Raw genomic sequence first — 16,565 nt, 5'->3', positions numbered from 1 at the left:
ATGGGAAGGGGCCTCCAAGAGGCCTTGGAGAGGGGGTGTCAGGGCAGGAGAGAGGGTCAGCTGTGGGAGCCTGGCGCAGCCCACGGGGGCCTGACTGCTGGCTCGGAGCCGGGAGGGTCTGCTCTGAGCCAGGCTGGGGCTTCCTGTCGTAGGTCTTCATGTTTTTCTGATCTTTGGCCCACAGGAGAATGGTTCCTCGAGCCAGCAGATGGATGACCTGTTTGACATTCTGATTCAGAGTGGAGGTAAAGTTCAGGCCCCACGCTGCCTCCCCCGCCCTCCTGCCTGCCCCAGTGTCTCCAGCTTGGGCTTGGGTGATTGGGTTTGGTTTGGTTCTTGACAGAATGCCTGGCGGGCCTGGTAAGTACTTAGGAGGCAGCGGCATGTGAGGCGCGTCCCAGAAGCTGGGCAGGGCCCCGTGGGGGGCATCTTCAGCACACGTTTGTCTTATCCTGAGCTGCTGCACCATGTGCCCAGCGCTGTGCCCACAGCCCAGGGTGAGGCAGTGAGAGAGAGATGCCCACCTCTGCGGGGCTTCCGGCCTTTTGTGGGGAGGTGATGGAGGAATAAAACAAACTGTCCGTCGGAGCGTCAAGAAAAGCAGGGGAGGCAAGGGTCCCGGGTGGGGGGGTGGTTGGGGTCAGGGTTGCTGGGTGCTGTTCAGCGCTGCAGGGCGGACTGGAGCGGGTGTGGGTGGTACAGAGGCCTGGGGGCGCCAGGACCCTGGGCGACGCTGGGAGCCATAGCACAGCTTTGTGTGAAGGGTGGCTCCTCTGGAAGGGCGGACGGGGAGGCTGGTGATCCAGCAGAGCGGGGTGTGAGGGGGGCCACAGGAGGGCCGAGTCTAGGAGCGTCTGCAGCGAGCCAGTTCAGTTTCCTGTGGCTGTTAGGTGTGTGGCCAGGGGACACGGCGGCCAGGGGCGCGGTGTTAGCAGCAGTGTGAGCGCTCGGGGTCGTGGGCGCCTCAGTCCCTAGACTGAATGGGGGGACCACCAGGCCAGCCCAGGGGAGGTCTGGGCTGAGGACGGGGGGGGGGGCTGTGCGGGAGGCTGGGTGTGCAGAGAGGAGGAAGTGGTGGCGGGGGGGGGGTGGTGGTTCAAGCTGCTGAGGCTGACCAGGGGTCGGAGAGGGAGCTGCACCCTCCAGAGGATCAAGGCCCAGGGCCACTGAGGGCTGCTCACGAAAGCTGGGGACCGAGACCTGGCCGTGTCGTGGTGGCGGCCGGTGACCTCAGCCCAGACAGTGGGTCGGCGGCCAGAGCCTGCCTGAAGCCAGTTGGAGAGGCTGGGGCTGTGGGAGACAGCAGGTCTAGACCGCTCTCTGCAGGGGGTCCCCCGCAAGGGGGTGGGTGTGGAAAGGAGGCGCGTTTGCCTGCTGGTGGGACGAGCTGGTGGTCTGGAGGTGAAGGAGACCCCAGGGGCGTGTCTGCGTGGGCAGAGAAATAGGCAGCTTCTCTCCTGAGGGATTTAATTTTATCAGTAGGAAGAGGAAGAGCTCATGAGCTTGGATACTTTAAAGTGGTGGATTTAACCTCAATTACAAAACAATCGAGGTCACTGGTTTTGATCTTGGGGAGACTCCCCGGATTGCAGGGTCTGCAGTGGGGGCCTGAGGTGCGTTCCTAATTAAGGCCGGTGGCGCTGAGGCTCCGGGAGGGCAGGGCTGCCGGAAGAGGGGCTGTGGGAAGCTGAGAAGAAGAGACGGCAGAGGAGGAAGCTGGGGTTGTTTGCCCCCAGAGGGCCACAGAGCCTCGGAGAGGGCGTCATCAGGTGGGGGGGCACAGGCGAGCTGAGGGAGAGGGAGGCGGGGAGTGGGGCTGGGCGTCTGGCGCTCGGCTGGGATGGGACCTGGAGGGCCAAGGAGCAAGCCTGGTTTCTGCATTACTTTTTTTTTATTGTGATAAAATATATGTAACATGGTTTTCCACCACTCATCTTTGAAATGTGCAAACTCAGCAGCATGAGGTTCATTTACATGGTTGTGCAGCCATCACTGCTCCCTGTTTCTAGGACTCTTGCATCGTCCCGTGCTGACCGTCACCTTCACACTAACTCCCTGTTCCCCCCCCTTTCTGCTTCCTGTTTCTGGAACTGACTGTTCTCAACGGATGGGAGTGCAGTCGTCCACTTTCTCCTTGTCTCTGGCTGGCTTCACTTAGCATAATACCCTCAAGGTTCTTCCATGTAGCTTTTACCAGAATTTCTTTGGGGCTGAATAGTGTTCCATTGTGTCAGTATCAATGTGTTTATCCCTTCACCCACTTTCGGCTGTTCCCACTTTCGGCTGTTTCTGCCTTTTGGCTATTGTGAGCAACGCTGTCCTGAGCACTGGTGTCTGAGTCCGTGATCCCGTTCTTTGGGGTGCGTGTGTAGAGGCTGAGCTGCCGGCTGAGTCATTCTGGGTGTTTCACGTTTGGAGGAACTGCAGGACTGTTTCCACACAGCTGCACTATAGTTGCTGTATGGTCTTTTCATTTTCAGTAGTGATCTTTGATGTACGAAGTTTTGAATTTTTATGATGGCCAGTTTATTTTTTCTTTGCCTATGCTTTTGGTGTTGAGGACTTCCCTGGTGGCTCAGACGGTAAAGCGTCTGTCTACAATGCGGGAGACCCGGGTTTGATCCCTGGGTCGGGAAGATCCCCTGGAGAAGGAAATGGCAACCCACTCCAGTACTCCTGCCTGGAAAATCCCATGGACAGAGGAGCCTGGTGGGCTACAGTCCATGGGGTCGCAAAGAGTCGGACACGACTGAGCGACTTCACTTTCACTTGGTGTTACAACCAAGAAATCACTACTGACTTCCGTGTCACAGAGATGTTCCCTTTTCTTTTCTAGTCTTGGCTCCTAAATCTAGGTCTTTGGCCCATTTTGAGCTAATATCTGTATGTGCTGTAAGGGGGGGCTCCAATTGCAGGTCACACTCAGGCTGGCTTCTGATGCCCCTTTGCTTTCTCGATTGGCAGAGATCTCAGCGGATTTCAAGGAGCCAGGGAAAGAGAAGGCGCCCCCCACAGCAGCCTGCGGCTCGCCCCTGGCCGCCCAGCCCTCGCCCGCGGCCGAGCTCCCTCAGGCCGCCCCGCCGCCGTCGGGCTCGCCGGCCCTGCCTGGGCGCCTGGAGGACTTCCTGGAGAGTAGCACAGGGCTGCCGCTGCTGACTGGCGGGCACGAGGGTCCGGAACCCCTCTCCCTCATCGACGACCTCCACAGCCAGATGCTGAGCAGCTCCGCCATCCTGGACCACCCCCCATCCCCCATGGACACCTCGGAATTGCACTTTGCGCCTGAGCCCAGCGGTGTGGGCCTAGACTTGGCCGACGGGCACCTGGACAGCATGGACTGGCTGGAGCTGTCGTCGGGCGGGCCGGTGCTCAGCCTGGCCCCGCTCAGCACCACGGCCCCCAGCCTCTTCTCCACGGACTTCCTCGACGGCCACGACCTGCAGCTGCACTGGGACTCCTGCTTGTAGCTCCCGGGGGTGGGAGGGCTAGAGGCCCCGAGAACTCCGGGGCGCCCGGCACTTTCCAGCCCCGCCCCTCCGTGAGGCCGTAAGTCCTGACAATCACAGGCCCTGCCCGCTCCAGGGAGGCGGTGCCGGGCCCCGCCCCGGGCTCGCGGAGGCCTGCATGGGCCGGGCTTCTATTTGACCTCCTTCTGTGAGGTCGGGGTGCACTTGCCAGCTGCGGTCTGCTCAGGAGGCGAGGCCCGGGGCTGAGGCAGAGCCCAGGCCCGCGTGTCCTCTCCTGCCCCGAGGGGGCACGGGCTGGGCCTCTACCTCACCATCCTCGCGGCGCCAACACCAGCGTCCCAGGCCTCCCAGGTGGGGCTCCCTGCCTCCTAGTGTCTTGCTGTAGCGCAGCCATGTATGGTTGGTGGCAGTTTCTGTACAGGTGTACATACCTCTATGTTATAATATCGCCATACGTATACACATATATCTCGGCGGGGGTGGGTGCAGCTGCCCCCGCCTTCTGCACAGAAGGGCCTGGAGACCACCGCTCCCAGGGCCGGGCGCAGCTTCCCGCGGTCCCGCCCATCACTTGTGTTTGACGTGTAGCCACCTCGCCACAGCCTGAGCCCCACCCTCCTGCTTCCTGCTCCTTATCAGTGCCACGAGGGCGGGGTGCTTCCTGCCCACATTCCGTCTGCTGCCTCACTGCAGCCACCACGGCCAGGGTTGGCAGGGGAGCCCGAGGCGGCCCTCAGGCTCTGGCCGCTGCCTCCTGCCCGTCACAGTCATCCACAGGGGACGAGGGGTGGAATCACCAAAACCGGAGGTGGGATAGCTGTGTGAACTTTTTAAAATAAAAACAAAAACACCTCTTGCTGGTCCATCTCGTTCAATCCACGTTAGACAAGACATGGGCGGTAGGGCTGGATGGGAGGCGGGGAGGTACTTTCTCTCTCAGAGACAAGAGTTTATTTATAAATCACGGATGCCCAGGAGCCTTCAGCCACCCCCACGCTCTTCCTGAGCAAAACCTGACAGCCCAAAGCTGGCGCCCCACCTCACGAGGTTTTTGGTTGGCTTCGTGGAGCTGGGCCCAGGGCCTCTGTAAAGATGCTGGCAGGACAGGGCACTCCTTTCTCTGCCACTCTGACCCCCCCCACCACAGTGCCCAGTCAGAACTCTGGAGCACGTCCTCCCCTCCACCCTGCAGCGTGGAGCTGGCCAGGGCCAGCCGTTCTCTCCTTGCTTTGTGGGGGCGGGGGGGGAAGCCCCTGGAGGAGCACGTCACCCGTCGATGTCCCAGCTGAAGAGGTGGTGCTTCACCAGCATGTCCTGGACGCCCTCCTTCAAGGGCTTCTTCTCCTCCTGCATGAGACAGCCCTCCTGTCACGGCTGCTGGGCACACGGTGAGGAAGCCAGGTGGCAGGGCCAGGGTGGTCCTCACAGGCAGCGCCAGCACTCAGGGCCCCCCTGAGGCCTCAGCCACCCAGAAACACTTGGGGGAGGCGGCCCCCAGCACTGATGCCAGCCTGCCCCAACTGCCACAGTCCCCTGGGAGGCAGGCCCCACCACCCACCTCTCTCTTTGCAGGAAGCTCCCAGTCCTGGGAGAGGCTGAATGCGAAGCAGCAGAGGACCCTGGAGGGCGAAGGGGGGCTGTCAGACGCTGGCAGGGCTCAGCCACCCCCCGGCTGGGCCTGCAGGAGCCCAGGGTCTCCTCACCGTAGCTCGCACTTGATCTGGACCCAGCCAGGGCTACGCAGGAAGGACCAGGGCTGGTACCACTTCTCCACGGTGGGCAGGCTGGAGCAGAGCACCTCCAGCCACAGGTGCAGCACCTGCTCGCTGGGGGCAGGGAGGGCGCCCGCTCAGCGGCCCGCGCCCCCACCCCTCACCACCCCTCCTGCGTCTGAGGCGCCATCACCACCTCCCTCAGCCCCGCTGGTCCCTCAGCCAGTGACGCGCCTGCTCGCTGGCCAGCAGCTCCATGGCGTGCTCTGAGCTCATCTTGGGGGCCCCTGCCCCAGGTCAGCGCAGCCTGGACACCACCCCTCTGCCTGGTGGCAAGTCCAGAAACCCCATGCTCTGCCTGGCCCGCCCAAGGCTGGCATCCGTCAGCCTGCAGCCAGGTCCCCGGTGAGCCCTGACTGCTCACCTCACTGGAACCAGTGCTTCACGGGCCCCAGCATCCCTCTCTGCCAAGCGGTGGCCAGTCTCATGCTGGAGGACGACCTTCGGGAGCCACCCTGGCCACCGCCCACCTCCGTCTGCCCAGCTTAGCCCCACCCCCCGTGGGGGCACGCACACACACACACACACACCCTGCTCATGGGCGCACACACACTCACTTGAGCCCCACGCAGATGAGGGAGCGGAGCTTCACGTCCATTTGTGCGTGTGCGGCGTCGTGGGTCACGTTAACGGACTGCACAGCCTGGGGGGCACAGCGGTCACTCAGGTGTCCCCAGCTGCTCACCCTAGAGGCCAGTCTACCCACGGCCCCCCTTACCCGGTACAACAGCTCCTCTGGGGTGAGGACTTTGCCATCTTCATCCAACCTGAGGGGGGACCAGAGCTGCCCACACCGCCCTAGTGGGCTTGGGCCACGCCCCCCCTCCATCCCCGGCCCCAGGCTGCCAGGAGGGCGACCTGCAGGAGGATGCAGGCGCCAGGTTACCTGTATGTCTTGCACAGCACCAGGCGTGAGTACACGGAGTCGAAGTCTCTCTCGACCTCCCGGCCTGCTGCCTGGGGGGCACGGTGAGTGTCAGGGACCCGAGGGTAGATACCAGGTCAGAGCCACGGAGTCCGGCTGAGCAGGTCACCTCCCCACCAGCTCCACGGAGTCTGGACACTCACCTCCTCGATGAACAGCCAGGGGTGGCAGGTGCCCCCGAGCAGCGAAGGCTTCTTCAGTCCGTGTTCAAACAGGGCCTTGAGGGCTGGGCAGAGGGTCCCTCGCACGAGGTCTGTGACCCCCTCTGTCACGGCATCATCCCCCGCGATGGAGTACTGAGTGGCGAGGATGAGGTCTGAGGGCCTCAGCCAGCCCCTCCCCATCCTCACAAGCGCTCCACACGCCCGGGGGACACAGCCCGGGGCCCAGGAGGGCACCGGCCTCAGGGTAGAAGGAGTACGGCCCCCCGGGGACAGGCCCACCTCACGTGCGTGCTCACCTCCTTGCTCCGCTCATCCAGGACTTCAACGAACTTGGCTGGAAACCAGCCTGGGAGAGAAGCAGAGCCCATGAGGCGCGCAGCTCTGTGTCCTGAGCTCTCCCACCCCCGACGGGACTGAGGACACAGGGCGACAGAGACACCGAGCACACCCCACACCGCCGCAGCCTCGCGGCCTGGCCCGCCCTCCCCCCGGCCCGGCCCGGCCCGGCACGACACAGACCAGACGGAGGCCTCACCTCTCAAGCCATTCAGCTCGCCCACCCAGCAGTGCTCGTCCTTCTGAGAGACAATCTGCCAAGGAAAAGCGTGCGAAGCTGGCTTTGTCCTGGGTCAGAGCTCTGGCCAAGCAAGGGCTTGGCCACCCCACCCGCTGCCAAGGGAAGGCGCCCGCTCCCCACACACCGTGATGATGTCGTTCTTGCGGAAGCCCAGCTCATCGTCGTCATGGCGCTCGAAGTCCAGCAGGGCCTTGGCCCGGCGCGGGTGGCCACGCGAGCAGGCCACGTAGTTCTCGTGGTCCCGCTGGTGGCTCTCCATGCTGTAGTCCGGGGTCAGCTCCTGCCAGGGCGGCAGAAAGGCCACTGCTCAGGCCAGGGCCAGGGAAGTGGGGCCCCGGTCAAGCCCTGCACCCATGGCTGGGCCCCGAGACTCACCACATTGCAGTTCTTGGGGTCTGTGCACTGGAAGTGGCGGGCCACACGCAGAATAGCTTCCCGAAGGTCGGCCACCAGCTCCGTCTGCTTGATGTTCTTGGCCTTCATCGCCTCCAGGTCGTCCTCCCCTGCGAGGCCGAGACAATAGCAGCCGTGGCTGCGCCTCGTCCCAACTCCAAGGAAGCACAGAGTCCACATGGGGAGTGAGTCTGATCACCCCTGTTGCCCCACTTTCAGAGCCCAGCCCAGCGCCCGGCTGCCTGCACGGAGCGCTCACCGAAGAGCAGCGATGTGATGCCAGCCTTCCTCCGCTGAGTCCTGCGGCGCACCACCTGTGGGCACGGAGCCAGGTCATTGGGGCCGGGCGCCCAGCACCCAGACCAACTGCAGGCACGGAGCCAGGTCAGTGGGGCCGGGCACCCAGCACCCAGACCACCTGCGGGCACGAAGTCAGGTCAGCAGGGCTTGGCACTCAGCACTCAGATGGCGCCCCAGCACAGGGGGGCAGCGAGCAGAGCCCTCCCGCACGAGGCCCGGCTGGCATCTCACTCATGCTGCCTTCTCTAACGTGGCCTCTGATGCCAGCTCTGAGGGTCAAATCAAACCTGGGTCTATCCTACACCCAAACAGGGTAGCTCTTGGCAGAGATGTGCCAAGGGCAAAGCGGTGGTTCCTCCACAGCAGTGACCCGGGCAAGCTGGGCCCTGGGAGCTGAGGGGCGGAGGTGAGCGGGGCCTCCTCCCACCCATGCCCACCTGAGACAGGCTAGTGGTGGCGGTGGTGCCCAGGAGCTGGCCCTGGTCGGCCAGCAGGTAGGCCAGGTGCTTGCGGCGCTGGGCCTCCACGGCCACGGCGGTGAGCGAGCCCGCCAGCCGCATGGCCTCCGCCAGCAGCAGGTCCGCGTCCTCCAGCTGCGACGGGATGTCTGATAGCGTGTTGAAGATGGAGGCGGAGTTCTCCGACTGGATCAGCTCGTCTTCCTGGGCCGGGAGAAGGGCGGGCGTCACCGCCTGGCAGACCCAAGCCACCGGGGTGACTTCCCTGCACGGTCAAGCTGAGCACAAGGAGGCCCTGCCCCTGAGAGACACCCCCGCCCCCCAATGGGCTAGTGTTCAGGCCGCAGGAGGCCGTGACCCGGACCAGCGGAGGGCTGGCCCCACGGGGCTGCCAGGGAGCCGCCTCTGACGCCGGGGCTGGGCCGTCACCTTGAGGCGCAGCATGCCCAGTGTGGCCTGGAACAGCACCAGGGAGCCCTCGTAGAAAAACAGGTCCCAGAGGCGCAGCAGCAGGCGGATGTGCACCACGCTGGCGAAGGCCGTGAGGAACCAGTGCAGCGTGATGAGCGACAGCTCTGCGGACACACGGCGGGGCCAGGGGCGGTGGGCTGCCAGGGCGGGGCATCCCCCAGGCCCGCGTGGAGGAGGCGGGGCCGCAGGGCGGGGCGTCTCCCAGGCCCGCGTAGAGGAGGCAGGGCTGCAAGGGTGGGGCGTCCCGCAGGCCCGCAAGCCATGGAGGAGGCGGGCCGTCCCCCAGGCCCGCGTGGAGAAGGCAGGGCCGCAGAGAGCAAGAGAGCAGCGCAGGGGGGCACGCCCCCTTCTTCCTCCTGAGCCGCCAGGTACTGTCCTCGGCCACTTCCCGAGGTCTCAGACCCGCGGCACCCAAGCCCAAGCTGGGACCCCGGGACCCAGAGCAGAGGCGGGTCGGGCCCTCACCAATGTCGTGCTCCTGGAGCAGCCTGTCCAGGCGAGGCAGGTACTGGACGATGAGGTGCCGCAGGACGCGCTGGTCCGTCTGCACACCCAGCAGGGTGGTGCTGAAGTAGGAGGCGGGGAGCAGGTCCTCAATGATGGCGCACATCATCCAGAAGGCGTCGTCCTCCTCCAGGAAGAGCAGGAGGCAGGCAGCCACCTGGCAGGGCAGGGGGACGAGGGGCATCTACCCAGGTCTCACACACTGTCGGGGGGACCCATCAGAGTAAGGTGGCCTCTGTGGGGGTCACGCCACAGACCATGTGCCCGCCTCAGGCACCTGGCAGCCCTCTCCCTGCTCTGGACGCCCCCGCCACTCTCTCCTCCCCGCCTCCCATCCCGACGGTGAGATGGGTCGCCCCGGGCTGTGCTCACCATGCCCGTGCCCTGGCAGTAGCCGATCTCCGGGTAGAGCCAGGCCAGCGCTCGGAGCACCCTGCGTAGGCGGGGCACCCCGACGCCGCTCACGTGGGCGAAGCAGGCGTTGCTGGGCATGGTGCGGAGCAGGTCCTTCTCGATCTGCCGGCAGCCCGCCCACAACAAGAGCCGGTGAGGCGCAGCTGCAGCGGCACAGCCTCCGCACCCCCGACACCGAGGCCCCCGGGGAGGAGGCCAGGGACCCCTGTGTGGGGCAAACCTCAGGTTGGCTTCTCTCCCAGGAAGGGGGGTGTCCTCAGGCTCTGGGTCAAAGTTAACCCTCCTCCCCTGGGAGTCAGAGCCCAGCTGGTGTGCAGCTGAGGCCACGGTGGTTCACTGGGACCTTCTCAACAAAACTACAGAAGCCTGGGGCTGGAGCCAGAGCTATGGAATGAGAATCTCTGGAAAGAAACCTGGAAACCTGCATTTAAAGTCTCCAGGGGACCCTAATACGCACTGGGTATGGTGACTTTTCTGACTATCCCCCCAACCCCTAGAGGAACCAAGGAAGAAGCTGGCTCCAGGCACAGGTGTACGGGTGAAAGGACTACCCAAGGTTGCCTCCTGGCCACCCCTGAGGGGCCTCCCCCACTCCTTGCCCCCCACCACAGGGCCTCACCTGCTTGGCGGCAATGGTCTCATCGTTGGAGCTGTTCTTCACGATCTCTCGGTAGGACAGCTCGGAGTTCCTCTTCTTCTGCAGGGCCCCAGACAGCCGCATCCACAGCTGAGGAGGGGGCAGGGCACAGCATTCAGTCCCCGTGGGGCCCCGGTCCCCATGGCCTCCGTGGCCCCCTGCCTCACCTGTGGCCTCATGCTGTGGGGGACCCCGGCCAGCACCAGGGAGCGGAGCTTCTCCGAGCGGGGCAGCGAGACGGCAATCTTGTCCCAGGTGAGGTCCCCCACGTCGTGGTTGTGGGTGAACTCCAGGTGGGCCTGCCAGCGCAGCCTCTGGGGGGGGTCCTCCAGCAGCTGGCCGGAATAGGGGGTGCCATCTGCATCTGTGGAGAGGGGGAACAGTGACCCCGCTGCCTGTGCTCCGAGAGCAGAGGGCCAGGCTCAGGGTCCACTGCCCAGATCTCACTGCTGAAACCCACGGTCCCCTTTCCAGCCACTTCCCTGGCACCCTGGATAGCAAATCTGCGCTCTTCATTGTCTCCCCTAAACCAGACCAATGAGCCCGCCATCCCTGCTCCCTAGGTGTTCACCCTTCTGCCCTGAAAATCCTGTTGGCCTCGTCTTTGTCGAGGATCAATAAACAAACATCTAAACACTGTCCCCGTCAGGATACAGAATACTCCCATCATACTAGAAAGTTCCCTATGTTCCTCTCAGGCGCAGCTTTTAACTCATAAATACCTGCCTATGAACCAGACAACAAGGAAGACTCGTCAGAACTGGAAATGTGCATGACCTGCAGACGGCTGGTCTCAGTCAGTTATCTGGTTGGTGGCAGGCCACCCTGGGTTCTGGCAGACGGCCTCCCAAGCGCCCACGTGGCGACCGATAGCAGCAAGCAGTGGGGATGGCCTGGGGTTCGCTTACAGAAGACTGGTCACAGATACACGATGACCAGCCCATTACGATGGGACAGTACACAGTCACAGAAAATATTCTTTAAAGAATATCTTAACTGACAGACAAATGCTCATGGAATAAGGTGAAGAGATATAAGAACAATATATAAACACGTATATGATACCATCTTAGTTATGAAAGGTACAAACGGACACTCACAAAGCCAGGAAAAACCACACTGAAATGTCAGCAGTTATCTGCAGGTTGTAGGATTAAGGATTGATTTGTTTTAATCTCTACATTTTGATGTATTTTTAAAATTCTTTATAATGAACATTACTGCTTTTATTATCATATTATGATCAATAAAATTAATCTTAAAAACAAAAACAGGGAATTCCTGGTGGTCCACTGGCTAGGACTTAGCACTTTCTTTGCCAAGGGCCCAGGTTCAATCCCTGGTTGGGGAACTAAGATTCCACAAGCTGTGCAGAGTGGCAAAGAAAAGAAAAAAGGGAACCTCGCCCTCTCCAAAACCAAAAATATCCTGGAGGACTCTGTATACTTGTAACAGCATCAGCATCAGATGTGGCTTTGTGCACGATTCTAGAACATCAGGGTGAAACATCCAGAGCCCAAGGCCACCGCAGTGTCATGGGTCACAGAGCTGGTGCTCCCCAACAAGGACAGGGGCAGGTTACCCCCGAGGGGCTCAGTCTCACCTTCCTTGTCCACGCGGAACCCGAACTCGTCGTAGCGGACCTCTGGCTGCTCCTCGGCCGCCTCCTCCTGGAGCTGAGGGTGGGAAGGTCGGCACTACTGCACTCCTCCCAGCCTTCCCTGAAGCCTCCCGTGGTCATCTCTCAGCTACGGGGCCCATGACCCTCTCAAGTTCTCCCCGCATTTTCCTTGTTTTCCTCAGAGGTCAAAGATAAGGTCAAGGCAAGAAACACATTTTATGTGTTTTCGTGTCCCCATAATACCGAGAGCAGAGGTCTTACTTTTTCTCCAACCTAATGCCTGACTCACAGAGGCTGTGGCGCTAAGAAGCTGTCTCTGGGGCCCACGTGAATACAGGGGAGTGGCTCCCCTCCCAGACACCTGCAGCAGATGGTGGCCCCCGGGCGCCCAGTGTGGGGCAGGGCCGCTGAGCCTGCTGTACCTGCGCGCACTTGGCCAGGATCTCCTGGGGCCACATACTTGGAGTCAGGGCTGAGAAGGGGCCGTTGGCAGAAGGCACGTGACTTCCTAAAAGCAGGGAAGACCAGCAATAGGAGATAAACACAATGCAGAGTATCCAAGGGGAAATTCAGGTTGAGACACCCCCACGCCCCACGCGCCACCAGTAAAGGACTGGACCATCCAGAGTGGGGTGGATGGGGGAGCGGAGAAAGCTAGCAACGAGCAACTTTTGGAGGCAGTTACAGGAGACCAGCGGTGTGCTCCAGACGAAACCGCCCTCCTCCCTGGCTCTCCTTCCACCTGCGTATGAGGACTGCAGGGAGAGGGGGACAGGGAATCGGGGAAACAGGAGACAGTGGCAGTAACCCCCCTCAAGGCCTGTCAGAAGACTTCCTCCTTTCTCTACCTCTGACCTGGACGGTCCACGTGACCCTCGAAGGTCCGTGGGAAACAAGTCTGCTTCCCTCCCACTGGGAAGGTCCTCTTGGGTAAGACTCCTTTCCCCCGGGAGGGCCCGTCACCCCACTTCCAAGCCAGGCCCCTGCCTCCCACCTGACATTGTGCGGAGAGGACAGGAGAATCTTCTGCAGATCCAGACTGGGGTTTCCTAGCCTAGTGTCTCAGAGCTGGGAGGCTCCTCAAGTGTCATCTGGTCCAGAAACATCTGCTCGGGCAGGAGTGCAAAGGGGAAAGTCATCTACCACAGCCCCTCTGCAGGGGGTCCTTTCTATACATAGACTGCTATGCTGGTCCAGGGCGGTGACAAGGGAAATGTTTGACAGGGAAAGAAAAGTCTCACTTGAAAGAAAAAGCCTACTGTTCTCAACATTTCGTTCAAGAGGAAGACACTGTGAAGAGGCTATAAAACTGCTGTTCTCGACAGCTCTGTGGGCCAAGAGGAGAGTCTGCTCAGTCCCCGCACTCCTGCGGCTGGAGAGGACCACACAGACAGACTTCCTGATGCTCTACGCCCAAGCAAACGTCCCCCAAACAGAAAACAAAGACCAGACACCGCCGAAACTTCCGTGAATAGGTTCCTCCAAGCCAGAATTTTTGAGGAATCACTTAGAATACGTCTGAGTCAGTACCTCCACTCACCTGACTCTGGCGTTTCCACTTCATCCACCACACTTTTCAGCACTCACAGCTGGAAAACTATGAAGCTGCAATCTAACTAAATCTCCTGTTATTGTTTAAACCCTTGCCTCTCTCTTTTTGTCCTCTTAAAAAAGTGACTCAACAATAAAAAGACAAATAGCCCAATTTTTAAAAACGAGCTTAAGATCTGAACAGACATTTCTCCAAAGAACAGATGTTAAGTAGCCAGTGAGCAGGTACAAAGATGTTCAGCATCATTAGTCACCAGGAAAATGCACATCAGAACCACAGTGAGAGACCATGTCACAGCCACGAGGACGGCTATCATCAAAAAGGCAATGATTAGGGTTGACGAGGATGTGGCGAAACTGGAAGCCTCCTCTGCTGCTGGTGGGAACGTCAGATGGCGCAGCTGCTGTGGAAAGCACCCTAACGCTCCTCAAAAGGTGCGATATAGGGTTACCATGTGACCCCAGAATTCCACTCCTAGTTATTAACCCACAGAAGTTAAAACAGGTATCCACACAGAAAACTACGTGGAGGTTCACAGCAGAACCGCGCGTTCTGGCCCAAATGCAGTAACAGCCCGTGTGTCCACGAACCGGTGCAGGGGTTTATGGAAGGCACCGCATGTCCACACAGGAGTATCAGTCAGCCGTAAAGAGGGATGAAGTGCTAAGAATGCCACACCATAGTGAACCTTAAGAACAGTACGCTCAGGTAAAGAAGCCAGTCACAAGAGGATGGATAGCGGTATGATTCTATTTAAAAGAGATATCCAGCAGAAGCAAATCCCCAGTTACAGAAAGGAGGTTAGTGACTGCCAGGGGCTGAGGAGAGGGGACAGCAGAAGGCAGGGGAAGGATGCGGGCGGGGTATCTATCTGTGGAGGTGAAAACTGGTCTGGAATTGGAGAGTGGTGATTAGCCACACAACAGCATGAAATATTCAAACCACTGAATTATCCACTTTAAAAGTAGTAAACTTTGTACCATGTGATTTGTATCTCAATTTTAAAACAATAGTCAGCGGAGGCATCAGCGCTCAGGGCTTCCTCTCACTTTCTTACCTGCTCCTTTCAGAAAGAACCTATCACCACCTGCTTGAGCCTCGACAGAAACGCAGTTTCTCAGCCTTTTTCTGAATGAAGCCTTTTACTTCTAACCTTGAAATGAAAGGAAGGTAACATAAACAGAAGATAACCATGGAGATGTGGTTGAAATCTTTTAGGACAAGTTGCCGTCTAGGTTTTGGAACCATATCCACCTAGCCCTAAACATCCTTCTGCCATTTTTCAGGTGACAGGAGCTCGAAGGTGGCAGCTGTTGGCTTCTTCTCCTCCCTGCTGTCTGCAGAGTTCTGGGTAAACTCGAAGGATCAGGTGAGTGAGCAAGAAACAAAAAGGGAAGTCAAAGAACCATCGAGGGCATCCTGAGAAAACATCAGCCTATGGACCCTTTACTCCAGCATACGTTGAAAACTAGGCACATGAAAAAAATCTTAGCTCTCTTTAAAGACACACTTGCAAATCTGGGGCCAAAACTAATCAGTTTGTCCCAAGGGCAGTTCAGCTGGGTCACCAGCCCCTCCTCCTGCCCAGTCACAACCTAACTGGGCCATGTATGAGCTAAATGCTCATCATGATGGCCCACCTGGGAGGCAGCCCTCCTGCTTCCAGACAAGTCCTGCTGAGAAACAGATGGCAGAACCCACTTCCCTAATGGGCCAGCCGTCCTAGACCTGTCTGTCTGCTTTGCGAAAGGAAGACGTAATGTCTTCCTTCAGTGTGACAGGTATGTGGGGCCTGGTTTGAATCAGAATTCTGTGATGGATGGAGCAAGTATTTTTACATTAGAGCTAGAAGTTCTTAAAATCATGTCAGCATTCATCCTCACAGCATATTCTGATGCAGATTATCTCCAGTCCTCACACATGAGCAACAAGCCGAGAGGAGACCCACGCACAGTCTCCCAAACGGACCCTGATAACCGTGTCCCCAGCGTGGCACCCGCTGAGAGGCTGGCGGTCGGCCACCAGCTCGGCAGTGCTGGGGAAGAACCCCCGAGCTCGGCCACGCCGCTGCGGCCCGGAGCCCTGGGCAAGCACGCTGCTGGGGCATCAGCCTTAGGAGGGCGCGGCTCTCCAGCTCATCCTCTGCCACCTTTGTGCAGGGCCAGACGGTGCTGCGGTTCAAGTGAAGACCTCTCTGGTCAGACAGATGCGGATTCACACCCCAGCTCTGTGGCTCCCCGCTTATAACCTTGGGCACATTCACATCACTCATTCGAATCTCAGTTTTCTTCTCCACAGACTGGATAGAATAACAGTACTTACGTCCTAAAATGGTTATGAGGATGGCGTGAGAACACAAAGGGCGCTACTGCCCTGACACACAGTGAATGCTCAGGAAGCATCAGGCGATAAGCAGGAGCCCTCCTAACTTCTGGAAGGTTACTGTTAATTATTGGACCCTCTACACTGAGGTTACTAAAGGCCATATGACAACTGCTGAAAACCATCCATTACAACCTCAAAAAACAACAACTTCCTATGGTTCAGTGTAACACATGCCAGTTGAGATCATCAGAAACACTTCTCGTCACCAGCGCCTCAGAGGTAGTGACCTGGCTGTTTCCTCCAGAAGGGTGGAGAATGTGCGGAGGAAGCGGGTGCTGTCTGTGGAGGACGGAGCGGGCTGGGAAGGCAGTTCTCAGCATGCAACTGTCTTTCCCGACCTTGGCTTGCCCCTTGTTCGTTCAGTCACTCAGCAGTTACTGAGCGCTGCCATGAGCCAAGCATGGCTATCAGGGATGAGATGCAAAAATGAAAACGCAAGTCCCCACAATTACATCCCAACAGAGACTCAGATGGCGAACACAGAAACAGCTGCCAGACGGTGCTAGCTACAGTCCTCTGAGGGAAGAGGTACAGAAGTGTCAGGAGAAAGGGGCCACGTAGCTAACGTGATCAGGAAAAGTTCTCTGAGGATTAGGTGACATCCAAGCAAAGACCCAAACAAAAGGAAAAGGGAGCCAAGTCCTGTGGCTCCTGAGGCAGGAGGATCCAGGCGGCAGGAGCAGCAGCGGGGTACATGGCAGGCGGAAGGAGCTGCAGGGGCAGCCGGCTCAGGAGGGCCTTACAGCGCAACAGAGAGCCGGGTCTCATTCTCCTACGGGTCCTAAGCAGCGGTGAGCCCCAATCTGACTCCGGATTTAAAAGTTCTCTCTGGCTGCTGTGCAGAGAGACTGCAGGGCAGGGGGTGGTGACGCAGTAGGAATGATGTTGGCTTTGCTATTGTGGGAACAGTGAGAACAGGCCAGAC

The 16,565-nt window shown here is 59.5% G+C and overlaps 2 protein-coding genes across 10 annotated transcripts in view; one reads left to right on the top strand and one right to left on the bottom strand.

Moving 5' to 3' along the window:
* The window catches only part of MRTFA (myocardin related transcription factor A), a 126,487-nt gene extending 122,186 nt beyond the window's left edge, over positions 1-4,301 (top strand). For both annotated transcript variants that reach the window (XM_068970389.1, XM_068970388.1), the window contains 2 exons: positions 185-245; positions 2,965-4,301. In XM_068970389.1, the coding sequence (XP_068826490.1) occupies positions 185-245; positions 2,965-3,467 (564 nt within the window). In that variant the 3' untranslated portion in view covers positions 3,468-4,301. The remainder of the gene's footprint in view (positions 1-184; positions 246-2,964) is intronic.
* The window catches only part of SGSM3 (small G protein signaling modulator 3), a 35,264-nt gene continuing 21,829 nt past the window's right edge, over positions 3,131-16,565 (bottom strand). For 2 of the 8 annotated variants that reach the window (XM_068970391.1, XM_068970392.1), the window contains exons 2-21: positions 12,698-12,809; positions 12,126-12,211; positions 11,686-11,758; positions 10,250-10,446; positions 10,065-10,172; positions 9,404-9,547; positions 8,993-9,188; positions 8,486-8,631; positions 8,036-8,260; positions 7,558-7,612; positions 7,281-7,408; positions 7,030-7,185; positions 6,864-6,918; positions 6,625-6,674; positions 6,308-6,460; positions 6,126-6,196; positions 5,797-6,006; positions 5,171-5,293; positions 5,026-5,086; positions 3,131-4,814 (exon numbers count right to left, since the gene is read on the bottom strand). In XM_068970391.1, the coding sequence (XP_068826492.1) occupies positions 4,734-4,814; positions 5,026-5,086; positions 5,171-5,293; positions 5,797-6,006; positions 6,126-6,196; positions 6,308-6,460; positions 6,625-6,674; positions 6,864-6,918; positions 7,030-7,185; positions 7,281-7,408; positions 7,558-7,612; positions 8,036-8,260; positions 8,486-8,631; positions 8,993-9,188; positions 9,404-9,547; positions 10,065-10,172; positions 10,250-10,446; positions 11,686-11,758; positions 12,126-12,211; positions 12,698-12,704 (2,325 nt within the window). In that variant the 5' untranslated portion in view covers positions 12,705-12,809 and the 3' untranslated portion in view covers positions 3,131-4,733. Of the gene's footprint in view, positions 4,815-5,025; positions 5,087-5,170; positions 5,294-5,796; positions 6,007-6,125; positions 6,197-6,307; positions 6,461-6,624; positions 6,675-6,863; positions 6,919-7,029; positions 7,186-7,280; positions 7,409-7,557; positions 7,613-8,035; positions 8,261-8,485; positions 8,632-8,992; positions 9,189-9,403; positions 9,651-10,064; positions 10,173-10,249; positions 11,657-11,685; positions 11,759-12,125; positions 12,212-12,697; positions 12,810-16,565 lie in introns of those variants that run through there. The other 6 variants (XM_068970395.1, XM_068970396.1, XM_068970397.1 and 3 more) reach the window with 6 other exon arrangements.

The sequence above is a fragment of the Capricornis sumatraensis genome, chromosome 4, assembly GCF_032405125.1.
Source record: "Capricornis sumatraensis isolate serow.1 chromosome 4, serow.2, whole genome shotgun sequence".
In the NCBI taxonomy this organism is placed as follows: domain Eukaryota; kingdom Metazoa; phylum Chordata; class Mammalia; order Artiodactyla; family Bovidae; genus Capricornis; species Capricornis sumatraensis.
This window is presented reverse-complemented; position numbering and strand designations above follow the sequence as displayed.